At 28.5% G+C, this 19005-nt stretch overlaps 3 protein-coding genes across 3 annotated transcripts; 1 reads left to right on the top strand and 2 right to left on the bottom strand.

Annotated features, from left to right (window-relative positions):
• Positions 1-3591: 3591 nt before the first annotated feature.
• On the bottom strand, positions 3592-4931 carry LOC124910548 (protein TIFY 10B-like). The gene is made up of 4 exons (XM_047451215.1): positions 4702-4931; positions 4553-4622; positions 3914-4168; positions 3592-3831 (listed from the first exon to the last, which is right to left on the bottom strand). The coding sequence occupies exons 1-4, from the start codon at positions 4853-4855 to the stop codon at positions 3738-3740; spliced, it is 573 nt and encodes a 190-aa protein (XP_047307171.1). The 5' UTR covers positions 4856-4931; the 3' UTR covers positions 3592-3737.
• Positions 4932-10663: 5732 nt separating this feature from the next.
• LOC124946216 (pollen receptor-like kinase 3) lies at positions 10664-12264 on the top strand. The gene is made up of 2 exons (XM_047486785.1): positions 10664-11522; positions 11621-12264. Exons 1-2 carry the CDS (start codon positions 10664-10666, stop codon positions 12262-12264), a joined length of 1503 nt encoding a protein of 500 aa, XP_047342741.1.
• A 705-nt stretch (positions 12265-12969) lies between these two features.
• On the bottom strand, positions 12970-16429 carry LOC124945568 (transmembrane protein 87A-like). Its single transcript, XM_047486023.1, has 6 exons — positions 16180-16429; positions 14575-15493; positions 14380-14475; positions 14165-14301; positions 13280-13469; positions 12970-13195 (listed from the first exon to the last, which is right to left on the bottom strand). Exons 1-5 carry the CDS (start codon positions 16389-16391, stop codon positions 13295-13297), a joined length of 1539 nt encoding a protein of 512 aa, XP_047341979.1. The 5' UTR covers positions 16392-16429; the 3' UTR covers positions 12970-13195; positions 13280-13294.
• Between the last annotated feature and the right edge of the window lie 2576 nt (positions 16430-19005).

Raw genomic sequence — 19005 nt, 5'->3', positions numbered from 1 at the left:
CATCGTCACGTTAACTTTTTAACTAACTAAATAAAATTGATTTTATTATTTAAAAAATATTAATAAATAAATTAATTATGCATAAAAATCTGTTTTTCAAATATTGCGGCAATATTAATGATAAAAAAAACTACATAAAAATCGATTTATCATAATATTTTTTTATCTACGAAAAGAAAAATAAGTTCCATACTTCCATTATTATTATTATTATTATCTTTTTAACCTATATTGCATTTGAATGTTTTGACAACTTAATTATAATTAGATTGTGCAATCAAATAGTGAATCTTTTAATTAATTTTTGATTCAGTTTTCATGATCACTTCAAATTCGATATTAACATAAATGAGTAAAATTGATCATACATGATGTGAGGCGATGTTAAAAACATTGTTTGTTTTTATGCGGATATTTTATAGTTGGTATATTGAGTTGTCTTCGTACGATTGCTGTCAGAAAAAAATTGTGGGGATTAAGATTCCTTCAAGATCTCGTTATTTGATAACGACTGGAGTGTTAATAATTGTGAGGTTTTGACGAACCGCATCTCATGAAAAATAAAAGTTATATTATGATTAGTTGACTATGACTTATAAATATTAGTCGTATTCTTAATTATTATATTCGATTGATGCGAATAATTCATTAGGTCATTATTATAACATTATTTAAAATTCGTTAGGTAAAATTGATAGATTCGGTTGAAGAGTTATCTTTCCTTTAAAAAAAAATAATAAAAATTATTCTTGTGTACTATAGTTGATTTTGTCCCTTTACTTTCTTACTTTTTCTAATCCATCACTTTCCATTCAATGTTAACACATTTTATTTTTATTTTTATTTTGGGGGTGACCCTTTCCTCTAAAGACACCCTCCGCCACTGACTCAATTCCCACGACCATTCAAATGGTCCAACAATTAAAGTCTGCATTCCACGCTTGAACTCCACCCACCCAGCTCTATAAATAAAAAAAAATATATTATATTTTAAATGAAGTTATTTAAAAAATAATTTTTTTATGTTGTGGAAATAACTTTTTTTATTTGGATTGAATTAATAAAACCATTTTAAGTTAGAATTGAATGAAAAAAATATTGATCAATTTTTAGATGAAGCTAAAGAAATTGATAAGGTTTTAACAATTCTATCAACCGCAAAACAGGTGAATGAACGTTCCTAATTTTGAATTTAATAAATCTGGTTTGACCAGAATTCTGAAATGGAAAATCCGGTTCGAAACCTGTATCACAAAATCACACAGGATTAATACTTCTGAATTTATAACCTTACTTTCAGTCTTTCTCTCTTAGTAATCTTACTAAATCATTATCACTATTTTTTTCTCTGAATAGTTAAACCTAATCCTCATCCATGTTGGATAAGTTGTATCTTTTTTTGGGATCTATTTTTACTTTATTTTCCTATCACAGATTCAGTCGTAACTACGGTTAAGACAATGAATCCATTTTGAGTTCTCGTTTGTGATAGTGAGTTTCAGGCTACATCAAAGGCTCGAGAGAGTTCAAGCACCAAAGGTTTCTTACCTCCGAGGCAGATGTGTTTGACTCGACCATAAGTTTCAGCATGCATCAAGGTTATTGCTCTATTGCTGAAATGAATGGACAACGTTTCATCGATTCTGATATTGAGAGTTCTTAATGTGCTTTAGCGTGACATGAAGTTATGTTTCCTGAAATGTTGATGTCACTCTGATTTGACTCCATTTGAATTTTATAGTTTTTTTTTTTTAACAAAACGATCGTGAAGTTTTTTAACTGTATAATGTGTGTGCATGATTATGCTGAAATTAATAGGAAGTGTTTTTAATTTAATTAATTGCGAAAATGAATGAATTTGATGCCAAATTGTCAAGAAAATAAAGGTCGATCCAATTCCTAGTTAGAAAAATCACATGCTTGAGTTATGAACAATGAGATTGTGATAAAGTCTTAAATGTGGAGAATTTGATTAGTGTATAAATTGATGAGATCACGAGATAATGATGACTTGTCATAATATGAATGAAATGAATTACTTTGTTTGATACCATGATAAAAAAAAAAAAATCTAATGAGAAGGGTATTATTGTTGCTTTGTTTGTACAAAATAATAAATATTTGACGTGATTTTAATTTAATTGGCTAAATATTGAGTTTAATGTTTGATTGTTTTTAAATGTGTCTAAATAATTATAATATATACGATTTATATACCATATTTATTAAAATAATTTTGAAAAAATTAAATCCAGTCCAATATGTTCAACCGGTCAAAATAAAATTATCAAAAAAATAAATTTAGAATAATGACCGGAACGTTTTCAAAATACGATTAACTTTTATAACCATCACTGGTTTTAAAGTTTGAGATTCTTTTATAACAATTATAACAAATGACTAATTGATGAGTGTACCCTATATAGACTTTAAATATTATCATTAATCACACATTCACACCCAGTCTCAAGTCACCGACAAACAAAATAAAATAAGAAAACATGTCTTTAGGAAACTTCCTTTACCAAATAAATAAAAATATTTAGGTCTCAATAAATTTTATGGATCAACATTCTAATTTTCTTTTTAACTATTAAACTTGTCTCATTAATTTATTTGATCACATAAGTATAACCCAAATCTGAAAATTAATAATAATAATAATAATAATAATAATAATAATAATAATAAATGGTCATTCTAAGTTACATGGTATCTTGATTCTAAGTTACATGGTATTTTGATGAGATTTCCAAAACCTTGATTTTTAAATAATTCAAACAAAATCAAACATTATTTCATTCTTTTCATTCATCACGTCATTTAAATCATTAACCAAAATATTAAAATATTTCTAACTTAAATTATTATTTTTTATTTTATTTATATAAATCAATAATCTTTAATATTTTTATTTTTAAATAATCATTATATATTCAAAATTATTAACCAATCATTATTTTTTCTCATTCTATACTTTTTAAATAATCAAATCTGAACAAGGACATATCCTATAAATAAATTAAATGTAAATTGATTATTCTAAATATTAAATGAATAAAATAAAATGATTTTTCTCCATTAAAAACTTCCTTAATTTTTTTTTACTTTTTATGAATATAAAAACAATTAATAATTATCTCTTAAATTAAACAAAATAAACTATTTTATTATTAATATATAAAATTTTGTTCTATATTTCACTTTAATAATTGTATATTATTCAATCTTTTACTTCCATCTTATATTTAAAATAAAAATTCGAACTAATATTTGTTCAAAGTAAAAAATAAAATAATTTTTTTATTTTATTTTATTCTTTAACATTATTTATTAATTAGGAGCATACTCATTCATTATACTTTAATTAAACTTGAGTTAGATAAGCTTATTATTTAATTTAAAAAACTAGAATTATTCTCATATTCTTATCAATTGAATTACCTAATAGTTACTTATTAAATTTTGATTTTCTTCATTATTTGATAATTTATGAAAAATACATCCTCCTATCCAAATCTATTAATAATTTCAAACTCTTATTACATATATATAATTTAAGATATAATTGAGAAAAAGAAAATACAAGTATAAGAAAAAGAAGAAAGTTCATATTTCTTTTATCTCAAATGATCATTTGACTCACATAATTACCAAATTTCCATTGCTATAATTACTTCCTATTCACAAATGACAAATCACAATAATACGTTAATTATAATATTCCAATTATTTTCCTATAAACTAAGCTCGAGTTGATCCTCCTCACTCGACTTCCATGTCTTGAGACTGCCTCGTCCATTTACTTTGTATGGCGCTCTAGCTGCGACCCTGAAATAAAAGATCATAACATTAGCAATTTTGAAAATATTCACATTTTTTTTTGTTTAATGTAAATAAAATAACTCTATACCTCTCTTTTCGTCTTTCCATGAATCGATAGAGCGATGAAGTTCTCGTCATTGGTAAATCTGAAACCAATGAGGATCCCGAAACACGCATTGTTTTGTTTTCCGAGTAATTATTAGTAGGATTCGTAACACCCGTGGTCGCGAAAGACATGAGCTCCATAGCCTTTTCTGCTCGAATATCATTGAATACGAGGACTTGTCCACCATAGAATATTGTCATTTGGGCCGATTTTGATTCATTTTTTTCTTCTATCTTGCTGAAAACATTAAAAAACATATTATTAGAACCACTCACTTTATTATAGTCGTCATGATTTCACCTTCAACTTAAAGAAATCATAATGCGAGAATCGAAAAATCGAACTCAATTACTAAGCTAAATCAAAAACTAAAGAAGATCTGAACTAGATAAACCCTAAAAACAAGATATCTTAAGAAATTGATGATAATTTAGGCATATTCATGTATGAAAATCAAGTGAAGAAATCAATAACATATCTCCCTATACACAAATCAGAATCTAAAAAGAGATAATGTTCTAATCACAAGTATCAATTCTCATGCCCTAATATATCATAAAGTTTCGATTCGTTCATAGCTTTAATTAGATAGAATTTAAGAAAACAACCGATCGAACATACCTCAGATTAACTTCTCCGGCTTGCTGAGGAAACAAATCCAGAGCTCTGTACGAAGACGTAGCCGATAGATCTGCAGTAAACAAACAAAAACAGATTAGAACGAATCGATCGATCTAGTTTGAAAGACGAATAAGAATAAGTTAATTTACCTTTGGCAGCCAATTGACCGGCGAGATTAGGGCTAAGATCTCTCAAATTTCCTTTGTATTTTAAGTAGTTGCTGAGGAGATTGCAAGTATTAGCGAAGTTCGATTTCTCCGGTGACTTTCCGGCGAATGATGATGATTCATTTCCACTCGACATGATGATTCCGATCAAATTTCTCTCCGGTAAGATGAATGGAGAAGTTTGTTATAGAGAGAGAAGGGTTTGTTATAGAGAGAGAGAGGTTGTTATGATTTTGAAAGGGAAGAGTCGTATAAATAAGATTGAGCATGTGTTAAATGAGTTAGAAAATAAAATAAAAAAATAAAAAATAATAAAGGAGCCGACATATGGAAATATTCAAATACAGGGCACCAGAGTGGTGGGGACCACTTTATTAAGACCTATTCCTTTATTTAAGGCAAATAATTATTTGTATATGTCAGAATTAAACTATTCCAACTATTTTATACTTCATTTAATATTAAAATAAACATTAAATTTAAAACGTTACAATAAGAATCTATTTAAATATCATTTCTAAAGTTATTTAAATATAATATTGTAGTTATTTTGTTCTTGTGATAATTATAAAAAAATGAATTATTTAGTAAAACAAAAAAAAATTAAGAATTTTATTTTATGTGAAACTTTTTCTTGAATTTATGAGAATAGTTTTTCAATTAAATTTTGGGACGATGAAATTCATCTAATGTCAAAAGTTTAACTGATACATGTAGTGAGCTTGCTTCACTATAATTATTGTCCTATTTTATAATTTATCAATTTGTTTTAAAAAATAGGTTATATAAAATAATAAGATAGAACAATAGATATATTGTTATATAATTGATTAATATTAATAAAAAAAATATAAATATTATAGTTGAGAATATAATTAAATAAGTTATTTGACTATTCAAACTAATTAAGGTCAGATTTTTTTAATTTTTAAAATAACTCAAATAAAATCAACTTTTTAATTAATTACTTCTCAATAATTATATTATTTATTTCATTAATAAAAATATTAAAATATTCTTTATTTTAAATTATTAAATTATTTTAAATTATTATTTTTTATTTTATTTATATTTATCAATATCATTTAAATATTTTACTAAAAATAATCATCATCTCCTTAACCTCAAAATCATATAATAATCATTATTTTTTTTCTCTAAGTTTTTTAAAATACACTAATCCGAGAGACCTAAGGTTTATTGTAATTAATATTATGGATTTGTAGATAGAATAATTAATATATAGAATAATTGATAAATTAATGAGATATTAAATTATTCTAAAAATTTAATTCAAAATAATAAACATCAAACAAAATCTGGCCTGATCTCTCTGGGTTATTTAAAAATCCAAATAAAATCAATTTTTCAATCATTCACTTCTCAACCATCAAATCACTCATTTCATTAACCAAAATATTAAAATACCCTTTATTTTAAATTATTATTTTTTATTTTATTTATATATATTAATACCCTTTAAGTCATTTTATCAAAAATAATATCACTTTCTCAAAATCATCACCAATCATTATTATTTTCTCTCTTTAGAAAAAACCACAATCCGAACAAATAGTTTTAGAATATTATAATATACTAATTTTTAAATAAAAAAAATGATTATTAATATATTAATTTATTTATTTGACAATTGAAATGAGGGGTAGAATTGGGAGACAACCTAGAACCTAGAAGGAGCTTTAAGAGTGGGACCCACACAGGACTAAATGACGATGCACATTAACAACACGTTTATAATCTATGGCCATGATTAAGTCCACGTGATTAATTAAATTATTTTTTTATTATTTATATTTTTAATTTTCTTTTTTTTATCAATTTAATTAAAGAAGTCGTGACACCTAATAACACGTTTTCTTAATTACAAATTATAGTCAACTTTATCTCGCCTAAATTATTTTAGTTTCTTTTCCATTTTAGTAAAAATGAACTTTATTTATTATTTATTTTTTATTTTTTAAACTTAATTAAATATTATTTAATTTATTAATCGAAATATTATCATTATATATTAATACTTTTATTTTTTTTTATAAAAAATAACTCACACCATAAAAAAAAAATATGAGTAATTAAAATTTCAAATAATTTACAAATTATTAAAATAAATATATATATCAAACATACCATTAAAATGGACAACTTTAATATTTTATTCAAAAAGTTAATTTACTGAATTATTGTTTTTAAGTAAAATTATAAATAACTCACCCTATTCAATTTTTTACTCCATTCAAATAAATCAAATCATTTAGTAAAAAAATTTAAAATAATTCTTATATATATATGTTTAAGTGGCTAATATTTTTTTACCTAATATTTCACTTTCCAAAACTTAACATTATTAAAAAAAAAATTATTTTATTTTCCCCACTTTCATTAAATTTTATTTTTATTTCTCAAGCTAAATTCTTTTTTATCATTTAAAAATTACTTAATTGTTATTTTTGTTTATTAACTATGTTGATGTTGTGATTTAAAAAAAAATAACAAGTTAATGTAATTAAGCAGATATAGAAATTATATATATATATATATATTATAATTTACAAACTTTAAAATAACATAATTTAATAGTTTTTAAAAGTTTTATACAAATAATTAGATTTCCATTCAATTTAAAATGTGTCATTTTTTTAAAAAAATATTCAAGTTAATATTTTATTTTTAAAAATAAAATGAACTTATATATACATTTGTTTATATCTATTTCTCACGCCTAGAATCATATTCTTCTTCTTTTCCCCATATATCAGAATATTTTTGTTACTATTTAAAATTGTGATTTTCATGTATATAAATAAACATTAATTTGAATATATATTCAGAATAAAAAAGATGTTAAAATATAATTAGAATTGTTAGTCATTAGGTTATTTGAGATTTTTTTTTTATTAGATTTAAAAAAAAAATTGATGATAAATATATAGATTATTTGAGTCTTTAATTGCTTAAATCGGATTATTTTTTTTTAAATATTTTAATTAATTAATTTAGTCATAAGTAATATTTTAATTTTTGATAAAAAAAAACAAACACCAACAAAAATAAAAAATAAAAAAATAAAAAAATAAATAACAATATGAGCATACCAATGCTTTCATTACATAGAGGGCTTTTTTTTTTAGTAACAAGTGCTCTTTTGATTTGTGTTTTATTTATTTTTATTAAAATTTATATATAATATTTTATTTATTTTATCTCAAATAAATTATTTTTCATATTCTAAATAAGTCATGCAATCTCACTTTGAAATAAAATTATATTCAATTGTTTCATTAGACCATATAGATTCTCTTAAGTGATATTTTAGATGAGATTACCAAAATAATTAACTAGTTAAATATTAATTTTTTTAATCAATGGAAAAATAATAATAATAATAATAATAATAATAATAATAATAATAATTAGGTGAGATAAATTAGTGAGAGAATGATTTGGTTGTCTAAGTCACCATACATCTCAGCAATGACTCACTCCTCAATTTAATTATAAAAATAATAATAATATAAAGAAGGAATTTAACCAAATAAAAACTAATAACTTTTCTTCTAATCATAAATCTTGTTATTTATTTATTCTCCATGAAAACCTTAAATATTAAGAAATAAGATTCTCGTGTTATTATCATTGTTCTTTGCACCTCTTATCTAGAACGCTTTGTGTCCCTATTGATATTCATCTAATCTAAGTCGCTTGTATCCGGTTGATATTCCCCCGTCGTCTTTCTTCACCTCAAATATTCATCGTTTCACTTTACATCTTAATAAATTAAATTGTAAACTCTAAATCTTGAATGGAGATAGACTTATTCTAGAGACATCTTTCACATTTTCTCCGTAACAGTTGCGTTTCAATTTAATAGTTAACTCATATATCAAATTATCTATTGTAGTCTTGGATGTAATCATATTCCTTTATCTAAATATGAAGTGTAGATGTCAATGGAGGCGAATAAGACGAAAGCTTGCCTATAAACTTATTTTAGGGCCACCTTCCGCCTTTTTTCTGTCCCAAATGCGTTTCCTTTTAATACCTAGTCTAAATCTCAATTATCCATTGCAATATTGGATGATATCATATTCTTTTTCTTTTATATCTATGGTATTGAAAAAGAATATAATAATTAAAATCTCAAACATAAAAGAAAATGAATGTGATAACATGAAAGACTAGATAATTTAAGATATGAACTAAATATTAAATTGAAACGCACCTACAGATAAAAGGCGAAATGTGACCTTAGAATTATGCCTATCTTCATTCAAGATTCAGAGTTTGCAATTTAATTTATTAAAAAAAATATGAGATGCGAAGTGAAATGATGAAGATTTGAGGTGTAAAAGATGACGACAGAGGAATATCAACCGGGATACTGAGCGACCTAGATCAGAGGAATATTAACCGAGATACTGAGCGACCTAGATCAGAAGAATATTAACTGAGATACTGAGCGACCTATATCAAAGGAATATCGGTCAGATATAAGGTACAAAGAACAACGACAATGACAGGAATATCATTTCCTAAGAATTAGAATTTGATAGAGAAAGAAACAAACCATAAGATTTAGGATTAGAAGAAAAGTTTGTAATTTCTTATTTAATTCGATTCTTTCTTCATTTTATTATTATTATTTTTATTATTAAACTGAGTAAGTCATCTGCTGAGGTGTAGTATGCCACCTAGACAACCATATCATTCTCACTTTTCCCTTACTAATAATTATTTAAAATATACATTTAAAAAATGCAAATAATGAAACAAGACAAAATATATTAGTTATTATTTTATTTAAAAGTTGTCAAAAATTATGTGTCTTTTTTTTTTTATATAATGAATTAAAATTTTGAAAATTCCAACAACTGGATATGGTCATATTGGTGTCATGATCATGACTATGGAGTGTCATACTATCTTTTACTAAAAAAAATAAGAAAATAAAAAAATAAATGTAAAGGATTTTTTTTTTCCAAACTATTTTAATAAAAAGATAAAGTAGATGCCACATTCTTTCCAAACTGTTTTAATCAATTTGAAAAATAATATTGATAGGTTAATGGGTTGAGGTAGGTTCGGTTGGATTGCTAATTATATAAACGGTTGAGTATGAAAGAGGAGATTAGAGGTGGTGAATGGTTGTTGTTTGTTAGGAATAAGGTTGAAAATTAGAATAAAATTAATTTCATCCTCCCGACAGTAACGGTTTCCCAACTAATACAAACGTTATTAAAACAAACATTCTCTCATCCTTAACCAATTCTCTTTTCTCGAGAATCTGATGATCAAAACTATCACCGGCCACAACCTTATCCATCATCAGATTCTCTGTAGATGGTGATGGTGACGACGTCAACCCTGTTTTAAACTCATTCTGTCGTCGTCGTCTTCATCATCATCTACTATACCTATTATTATTATTTGGTCCCCGAACTGGAGGTGCCGTCATTCGTCGTCGTCGTCTCCGGTAAACAAAATGGCATCAACATCATCATCCGCCGTTTTTCGGGTGCCGAGTCTCCTTCTGATGGTAGTTTTATTTACATGTTGGTGTGACGTCGCATCTTCGACTATGCTCGATTCGACGTCACTTATTAATCTCAAGAAATCATTCACACAAAACAATGCTCTTGATTCATGGATACCCGGATCAGATCCTTGTTCCTCTGAAGCCTCTTCATGGACGGGAATCACATGCCTTAAAACCAGTGTTATAGGTATTCGTCTCGACAACTTTGGATTATCGGGAACTATAGATGTAGATTCCTTGCTTAACGTTCGACTACTTCGAACCATTAGTTTCGTTAACAACTCTTTCTCCGGTCCAATCCCCGCTATCAACCGCCTCCTTAGCATTAGATCCATACAACTCTCTGGCAACCAATTTTCCGGTTCCATACCCCCCAATTTCTTCGATAACATGAACGCTTTAAGGAAGCTATGGCTCTCCAGCAATAACTTCAGCGGAGAAATCCCCACCTCGTTTGCAAAATTATCGCACTTGATTGAGTTGCAACTCGATAATAATTTGTTCTCCGGGGAGATTCCCACGATGGAACTACCCTTACTCGAGATTCTCGACTTATCGAATAACAAACTACAAGGACAGGTTCCTTCGAATTTGATGAGATTCGGAGCACATTCATTTAGGGGAAACCCCGGTTTATGCGGGGCTTATTGGCCCATGCTATGCAGCGGCCATGATGATTGTAACGATGACAAACCATCGACGGGAGTTAGCAATGTTCAAACCGATACGCACACGCCGAAAAGAATAACGTTACAGATGATGACGTTTGTGGGGGTGATTTTTGGTGTTATGGGAGCAGGAACAATTCTCTCAAGATATAGGCATCATGATGAGAAATCCGACATCCTTCCTACGACTATGAGTGATAGTTCGGTTTGGAGTCAAAAAAAGGTAAGTAGTCGAGTAGTGTCAATAAAAGGGGAAGGTGTCGACAATTTGATTTTTGTCAACAGAGATAAGGGTGTGTTTGGTATGCTTGATTTGATGAGAGCGGGTGCGGAAGTTTTGGGACATGGGCTTTTGGGGTCGTCTTATAAGGCTACGATGAGTAATGAATTGAAGGTGGTGGTGAAAAGGGTCAAAGATATGAACAAGGTTGAGAGAGCCAGTTTCGATGAGGAAATGAGTCGAATAGGAAAATTACGCCATCAAAATCTATTACCGTTGTTGTCCTATCAATATCGAGCCGAGGAGAAATTGCTTGTTTCTGAATTCATCTCTGAAGGCAGCTTGACATGCTTATTGAACGGTACTAAACTAAACTCTCATCTTGATCTTGTTCATTAAGTAAGGTCAGTCTTTAGAGCTCCACTTTTATTCATTCATTTTATTTCTTTATTTATTTAGGTGATCGCGATAAATTCGATTGGCCAGCTCGGTTGAAGGTTGTTCAAGGTATTGCTCAAGGTCTATCCTATCTTCAAAGCGAGCTCCAATCATCATCTGACTTGCCTCACGGGCATCTCAAATCAAGCAATGTCCTCATCGGCCCAGAATTCGAGCCATTGCTTGTGGACTACGGCTTCGACGCCCTAATGAAGCCTGAACAAGCCGCTGAAGCACTAGCCAGCTACACTTCTCCGGAAGCTTCCGAAGGCCACCACAAAGTTACATCCAAATCAGATGTTTATTGCTTAGGAATCATCATACTCGAGATCCTTACTGGAAAGACCCTCTCACAATGTAACGATAGTGACAAGATAGATGACATCATAACCGCCATAAATGACAACAAGGAACAAGATGTCATAGACTCGGAACTAGTTAAGACGAAGAACACTACGGGAGAGATTATAAAGTTGATGAGGATCGGAGTGAACTGCACAAAGAGCGATCCCGATCTACGGTTAGAGCTTGACGAAGCGATCAAGAAGATCGCGGATGTTCAAGCGGAAGGGGTCGAGATTGAGGAAGATAATGTGCAAGAACAAGCACACACAGAGACCTTACGGGAAGAACATGACCAATCTGAGCAGGAGCAATTCAGATGATACAATCAGAAGGATGGGTTCCCCTTTGTGCAATAATTATAAAAGCTTTAACTATGGTTTCTTTTTCTTATTCTTTTTCTTTTTAAATTGGGGAAAGGGTTGACAAAGAAAAATTACATGCAATTGCAATGATGTATATTTTTCTAGATTTTGCAGTGGTTTGAACAAGATAAGGTAGTCAATATTATAAGCAAGAATAATTAGCTGGTTTTGAAAGTTGATTAATTAAGTTAATTCTTTTGGAATCAGTTTATAAAGTGAATTTTTGAGCTCCTCCTCCAATGATTATAAATTTGAGTTTTTATTCAATTATCCCAAGTGACAAGACTATTACTTAATAAACTAAAGGTTTCGGGTCTAATTTAAAGTGGTCATGACGGTGAAGATCATGCTAACCACCTCAAAACTAAAACCGGGTCATAAAAAAAAAAAAAAAGACAACATCTATGAATAATGGCTCAACCTACTCCCAAACAACCTAAATATTTGTTGGGTCATTAAGTCTTTAGGGTACCCCAACTGTCGGATACAATCCTGATTTCAAATCGTTACACCCAGGATCGTTTAAAAAAAAGTTCAACAAATATTATGACAAAACAACATTTCCTCAATTGTTTAACAGAAAATATGCTCATGATTTTACATTTTCTAAATAACTGTTTAGATTCTATCTATAATCATCCTTTTTGCTTCACTATGATAACATTAGGAAGTGGGCTAGCTATGCAACATATCACAAATATTTCTTCTACACATTTTCCTATCTTCATAATTTATTTGTTCAAGATCTTGAAATACACCCAACTTGTATAATATCAAATGACCATAGATATATAGTAGTACAAATATAAAATGAATAATCAAAATGCTCACTTACAGTGGAAATATTTCCGAAAGTTGTAATCTCTGCTGCAATCGAATAAATGTCCATCTATGATAACAAAGAATTAAGAAACTATAATGTATAATAATAATAAAGTAAGAAAAATGAAGATTTAGGAAATAATAATCTTACACTTCTTTTAGGAGATCACTCAGTTTTGTCTTCTTCCAGATCATCAGTTGAATCGATGATGTTGCTTTGCTGATCTTTAACTTCTGGTTGACTTCGAAGATCTTTTGAAGGTACGGGTGAAGGTTTAATAAATGTCAATGTATCGTCTTTATCAAAGTCTTCTTCGTTTGATTCTTCTGTATATGTGTATCTGACCAAGTTGGACAATTTATAAGAAAATGTTAATTGACATTTCATGTTTTTGTTATCAACAAAGACAAACTATTTAGAACCAAAAGAAAACATAGTGACAGATAAAAGTGATGAATAACTTTCGAGTTTTTGTTATAAATGCCCAAACCATAACAAAGGCGTAAGATACTTCAGAAATAATCGAACAAAGGAAGTTTCTAAGCAACTGGTCACCATCTATGAGTTTGAAAAAGAACAGAAGGAGTAAAGGCTCTAAAATTGTCAGAGATTGCATAATAAAAGGTTTCCTTTGAGTTAGACTGACCATAAAAACACTCAGATAGACTGACAAAACATCAAATAACTATGAATAGAGTCAACACTGCAAAAATGAGGCAATGCAAAGGCTGACTGAGGTAGGTTTTGGAAAAGAAAAAGGGAAAATCCTAAACAAACAGTTAGAACCCAATAATAGAGTAATGCCAAGATTTTAGTCTAAGAGGTTGTTTGATCTTGGGTTATTTGAAAATAAAACCTTTATCAAATCACTCCATTCGTCAACCAAATACCCTTACATTATTCTATATAAAATTTAAATCTCACATACAAAATGTCATTTTAATAATCTAACCCAAATAACAATTTTTTCATCAAACAAGATTTTGAATTCATAATAACTCAGATTTTTTTCAAATAACCCAATGATATGTGTACCTCATTGAGTTCTGAGATGGTGCCCAAAGAGAAGAAATGACACAGAGCAATGAGAATGATAAAACCTGCCAGAAAGCAGGGATTACCCACGCATTCTGCCACTGTTCATTGTATACATCATTTGACTTGAAGTAGAGCTGCAAAAACAAAACCAAAATTACTAGCTGATTGGTTGAGATTATATTAAAAGCGTTAAATCATTCTTTTTTGTTTACCTCATAACATATCCAGCCTACAGATACAATAACAGCAACTGCCAAAGCATTCGTGAATTTCCTGTAAATATCTAGTTTGGCTGTCATCCTTCTACCCTGTCATCACCAACAACAATAACATAATCTCCTCTATTCACATTATTGTTCCTTTTATACAATAACAGAATCTCCAGTCAGTAATTCGGCAGAAAGTACCTGAAGCTTGTTTAGTGTTGCAGAGAGGGACTTAAAAATCCAAATAATGAAGAAAGCATCCAAAATAGCAACAGGAAGAACCAAGAATAATCTTGCTTTCCCCGAGAGATCGCTGATAGCACCAACATTCTCAACAAGTTCAAGCACTTCCGATGCAAGAAAGAATGTTCCTCCTAGCATTAGAACCTTTGATGTAAGACCGCCTAAAGTGGGTCTCACAACTCCATATCCCATTGAAACCATCAGAATGATCAATCGAGAAACTGTCCGTTTCACTGCCCCAAAGGTAACAGCCCATACAGTAATCCCAGTTGGTCTTATCCCTGTCTCATTGAATTCAGCATAATCAAAGTACCACAACGTCATCTCAAACATGCCTAATGTGATCACTAGAGTGATACAGTTCTGTAAAGGAAGAACCTCTTTCCAAAACTTTGCATATTGATAGAACCAGAAAACACCAAGTATCACAAATGCAAGAGACATAAAGCCGAAGAATTTCATAAGGGGTGCCATTCTACCTGGGAGATAACCAGTAGGATTTTTCCATACGGTTTTCCCCTGCACAATCAGTTCTTTGAGATTTGGATCACAATGAATAAAGTAAAGATTGTACATGCCCGTTCTAGTAACTCGTATTGATTTTGGTTGCATTGTTGTAAATCGATCGTTTTCATTGAACGATATACCAAACACTTGAGGCCAGCCAGGGTTATTGATTGATGGGCGATGAATAATTTCTCCTTGTGTGCACACACCCAATTTAGCCAGATCTGCTGTACAGCAAACAGCTCTTTGGCCTCCATAGGCTGAACCTCCTATTGTCTCCCGATCATCTACCTCAAAAACAATAGCGTGAATCAACCCTGATGCAACAGTTGAAAACTCTTTTGGCCTCTCAAATGTAATTCTTTCCAACCTACACCAGATCTTTAATCCATCAAAACCACTTATTCTTTTTTTAGTACAGAGCAAAGTATAGAAACAAAGACAAAATACAATGCAATACATTATACCACCTCTATTCTACTAAGCTTCCTTGTCTATTCGTGTGGAAAATATCAACGTAATTAGTTAATCTTCATTGTGTATTAAACATTAAGCAATCCAACAAAATCTTCTTCTTCACTGAATTGATTCTTATCAAAACAGAAAAAGAAAAAGCTACAAACAGGTAATTACAGAAAGAACAAAAAATTATTCTTAAGAGATAACTAGCTATGTGTTGTCACTGATCATCTTGGTGAAATATTAAAATATACAACAGTAAGATCTTATGTTTTATAAAACTCAAGTCAAATAATCACATGATCATTGTTTTTCCGTACATCTTCTTTAGCAGCAGAAGAAGTTGGATACGTTTTCAGAATCAGCTAATAAAATATACAACAGTAGGATCTCATGTTTTATAAAACTCAAGTTAAATAATCACATGATCATTGTTTTTTCCGTACATCTTCTTTAGCAACATAAGAAGTTGGATGCGTTTTCAGAAGATGTATAATCAAAGTTTAGCACATTGCTTTAGATCTCAAAGCATAGATTAATAATAAGAAAAACTATCTCGTACATGAAAGAAAGGAGTTAATGGTGATTCGATTTGACCTTATGTAAGAATCTCCGTTAGAAGTAATGGATGACTCGTTTTGATTCGGAATTGAATAATAGATTCCTTCACTTCCGCCATGGACAACAAATGCATTTCCCTTGGCGACGAATCTCTCTCGATGATACTCATGTATAGAAGCTTCGCTTATGGTAAGGAAACCTGCAAAAACGATGATACAAATTGCCGCCATTGATTCAATCCACGACATTGTAGAGAGAGAACGAGATCTGAACCAGACTAGACTAGGCTAGAATAAGCGGTTACTCTTTTGACTCTGGTTAGAGTGAAGAAGCTAAATGATCTGTTGTGTCGCGGATTCACAATTACAACCATACGCGTTACTTTGTTACCGTCCGATTTGTCTGGTTGATTAAGGTGTCAATAATATGAGTGATGGTTATAATATAAGAAGATGTATTAGGATGTAGCTGATCTTTACCTTGTTCAGTATATAATCTTCTTAAGAAAGTTGATGATTATGTGAATCATTTAGTTAGAAAGCTTTTGTAATGTCGGCGGTGATTATTTTTTGTTTTTTTCTCTTAGGAAAAAATATTTAATTTTAAAATTAATCATGAAAACTCTAATACATTATCAATCCTTAAATAATTTAATTTTTAACAAAATATTGTTTTATTATTAGAATTTCAGATTATAAATACAAATTAACTAAACTCCAATAAAGTGACTCTCATGTGAAAAGATGCAATTAGGATCCGGGATCCTTTTACATTAATCATGAATGAGTAAAACAGTCCATTTTTATTTTTAGTCTTTAATAGGATTGTTTTGTCCTTCTCTGTAAATAAAATTAGTTTTATACAACTTATATATACAAATAAATTGAGACGCTTAATATATTGGTAATAATAAACCAGTGTTAATAAATATAAAACTCTCTATACATTTAAATAAGTTTTAAATAATTCCAGTATTCATCAATGATAAATCAGGATATCTGTGTTATGTGATCATTAATTAAAATATGTTTACACTAATGAACAAAGGATATAATAAGATATGCTAATTACAATAAGATGCTAATTACATCGAGATCATTAAGTTACTTTTGACTTACTTCGAAGGATATACTATTTCGTAGTCTCTATTCCATATTTATTTTTGTTTGAAATAGTTTAAATATTTTTAATAGTACAAAATAAAGAACATAACATTAAACTATTAATCACATAAAGTTATAAGGTTTTAAGTGTTTATTAGATTTGAATTAGAATTTATTTTGACTAATAAACTGATTTCATCTTCAAATAAAATTAAATTTATTTTCACCAAGAGAATAATCACCATTTTAGTGTAAGTTATGGATTCAATTCAATTATATTACGGATTTTGTATTACGATATATATAATATTTTATATCTCGTAATATCTATCATATTATTTATATTTTAACTATAAGAAATGATTGGGGAGGGAATTTGAGAGAGTGAATGACGTGGTGTAATCTGATTGGTTGAAAAAATTAAATAATTTCTCTTTTGCCTCCCACTTTTTTTTTCAACCAATGAAATGATGACACGTTATTTGCTCGAAAGTTTTCACAAACTAGCCTCATTTGTTCAATCTTTCCCAAACTAGCATTTTTCAATATTCAAATTAATATATATATATATATATATATATTAAAATTTTAATTTTTTTTATTAATATAATAATTTATTATTAAATACATATTATATATTTAATTATTTAAATTATTATTTTTATATATAATATAATAAATATTATCATCACCTTTATAAATAATTAATATACAATTATTTTAATATAACGATTTTTTTATAAATGATTCATGCAAATTATAAAAATAAAAGTTATTTAAGATAACGATAAAATGATCGAAACAAATACAACAACTTAATAATTAATAAAACATATTACAACATTCTTATTTTAAAATTATTGACGATTTTGCTGAGAACATATTGTTTATTACGTCTTGTATAACCTTCTTGGACACACATCCCACAAATTACGGTCCTTCGTGAATTATCCATTTCAGTTCGAATTCATTGACTTTGACTTCGACTTCGTTTATTTTTTTCCTTTCTCAAATTTTTATTGGGAATGAGATTATTATATTTTTCCCAATCATGTGCTAATGGGAACGTCCAATATGCTTAGTTAGACATGAGATGAAATTAATACTGCCACATCTTAGAAAGTGTTGTCAAATTGTGATATGACTTAATGTATTAAGTCCAATCAAGTACTAAACAACCATCAACTATATCTGAACATGGAGAGTGATATTGATAATATTTTTCACAATAAAAAAATCATCTACATAGGTCAACGATATGTTTGTTGTCACATTTCTAAAAACCTTTATTTGTTTTATAACGTGAAATAGTCATCTCAAAGATCCCAATTTGTTGATTGTATGGAAGACTTTTATGTGTTGATGCCTTGCTTTCAATCTTTTCAAATAAATTTGGATGAAGATGTTTTAAAATAAAAATACATAAAATGTTATAAAGAAACCATGACAAAAAATTGGTAAAGAAACAACATATATTAATTATTTATAAAGGTGATGTTAATATTTATTATATTATATAAATATATATATATATATAATATATTTAATAATAAGTTATTATATTAATAAAAAAAATAAAAAATTATATATACTTGAGTTAAGAGCTTGAATAGTGAAAGAGGCTAGTTTGAAAAGGGAAATTTGATGAAATAACCCTCATAAGAAGGTTATTACCATAGCATGTTTTTACTAATTTTTTCATCTATAACATTTTGTCAAGGAAAAAGGTCACTTTTGCCCTTTAATTTAAAAAAAAATA

Source organism: Impatiens glandulifera, chromosome 7 (assembly GCF_907164915.1).
Source record: "Impatiens glandulifera chromosome 7, dImpGla2.1, whole genome shotgun sequence".
Taxonomy (NCBI): domain Eukaryota; kingdom Viridiplantae; phylum Streptophyta; class Magnoliopsida; order Ericales; family Balsaminaceae; genus Impatiens; species Impatiens glandulifera.
This window is presented reverse-complemented; position numbering and strand designations above follow the sequence as displayed.

Excerpts from the sequence above, each read along its gene's own strand:
- LOC124946216 (XM_047486785.1), top strand. The coding sequence starts at position 10,664 with ATGAACGCTTTAAGGAAGCTATGGCTCTCCAGCAATAACTTCAGCGGA. Across the intron at positions 11,523-11,620 it reads CTTGACATGCTTATTGAACG|GTGATCGCGATAAATTCGAT; the intron begins GTACTAAACTAA and ends TTATTTATTTAG.
- LOC124910548 (XM_047451215.1), bottom strand. The coding sequence starts at position 4,855 with ATGTCGAGTGGAAATGAATCATCATCATTCGCCGGAAAGTCACCGGAG. Across the intron at positions 4,169-4,552 it reads GCCGGAGAAGTTAATCTGAG|CAAGATAGAAGAAAAAAATG; the intron begins GTATGTTCGATC and ends TAATGTTTTCAG. Across the intron at positions 3,832-3,913 it reads ATGGAAAGACGAAAAGAGAG|GGTCGCAGCTAGAGCGCCAT; the intron begins GTATAGAGTTAT and ends CTTTTATTTCAG.
- LOC124945568 (XM_047486023.1), bottom strand. The coding sequence starts at position 16,391 with ATGTCGTGGATTGAATCAATGGCGGCAATTTGTATCATCGTTTTTGCA. Across the intron at positions 14,476-14,574 it reads CAACACTAAACAAGCTTCAG|GGTAGAAGGATGACAGCCAA; the intron begins GTACTTTCTGCC and ends TGGTGATGACAG. Across the intron at positions 13,470-14,164 it reads CCATCTCAGAACTCAATGAG|ATACACATATACAGAAGAAT; the intron begins GTACACATATCA and ends CAACTTGGTCAG.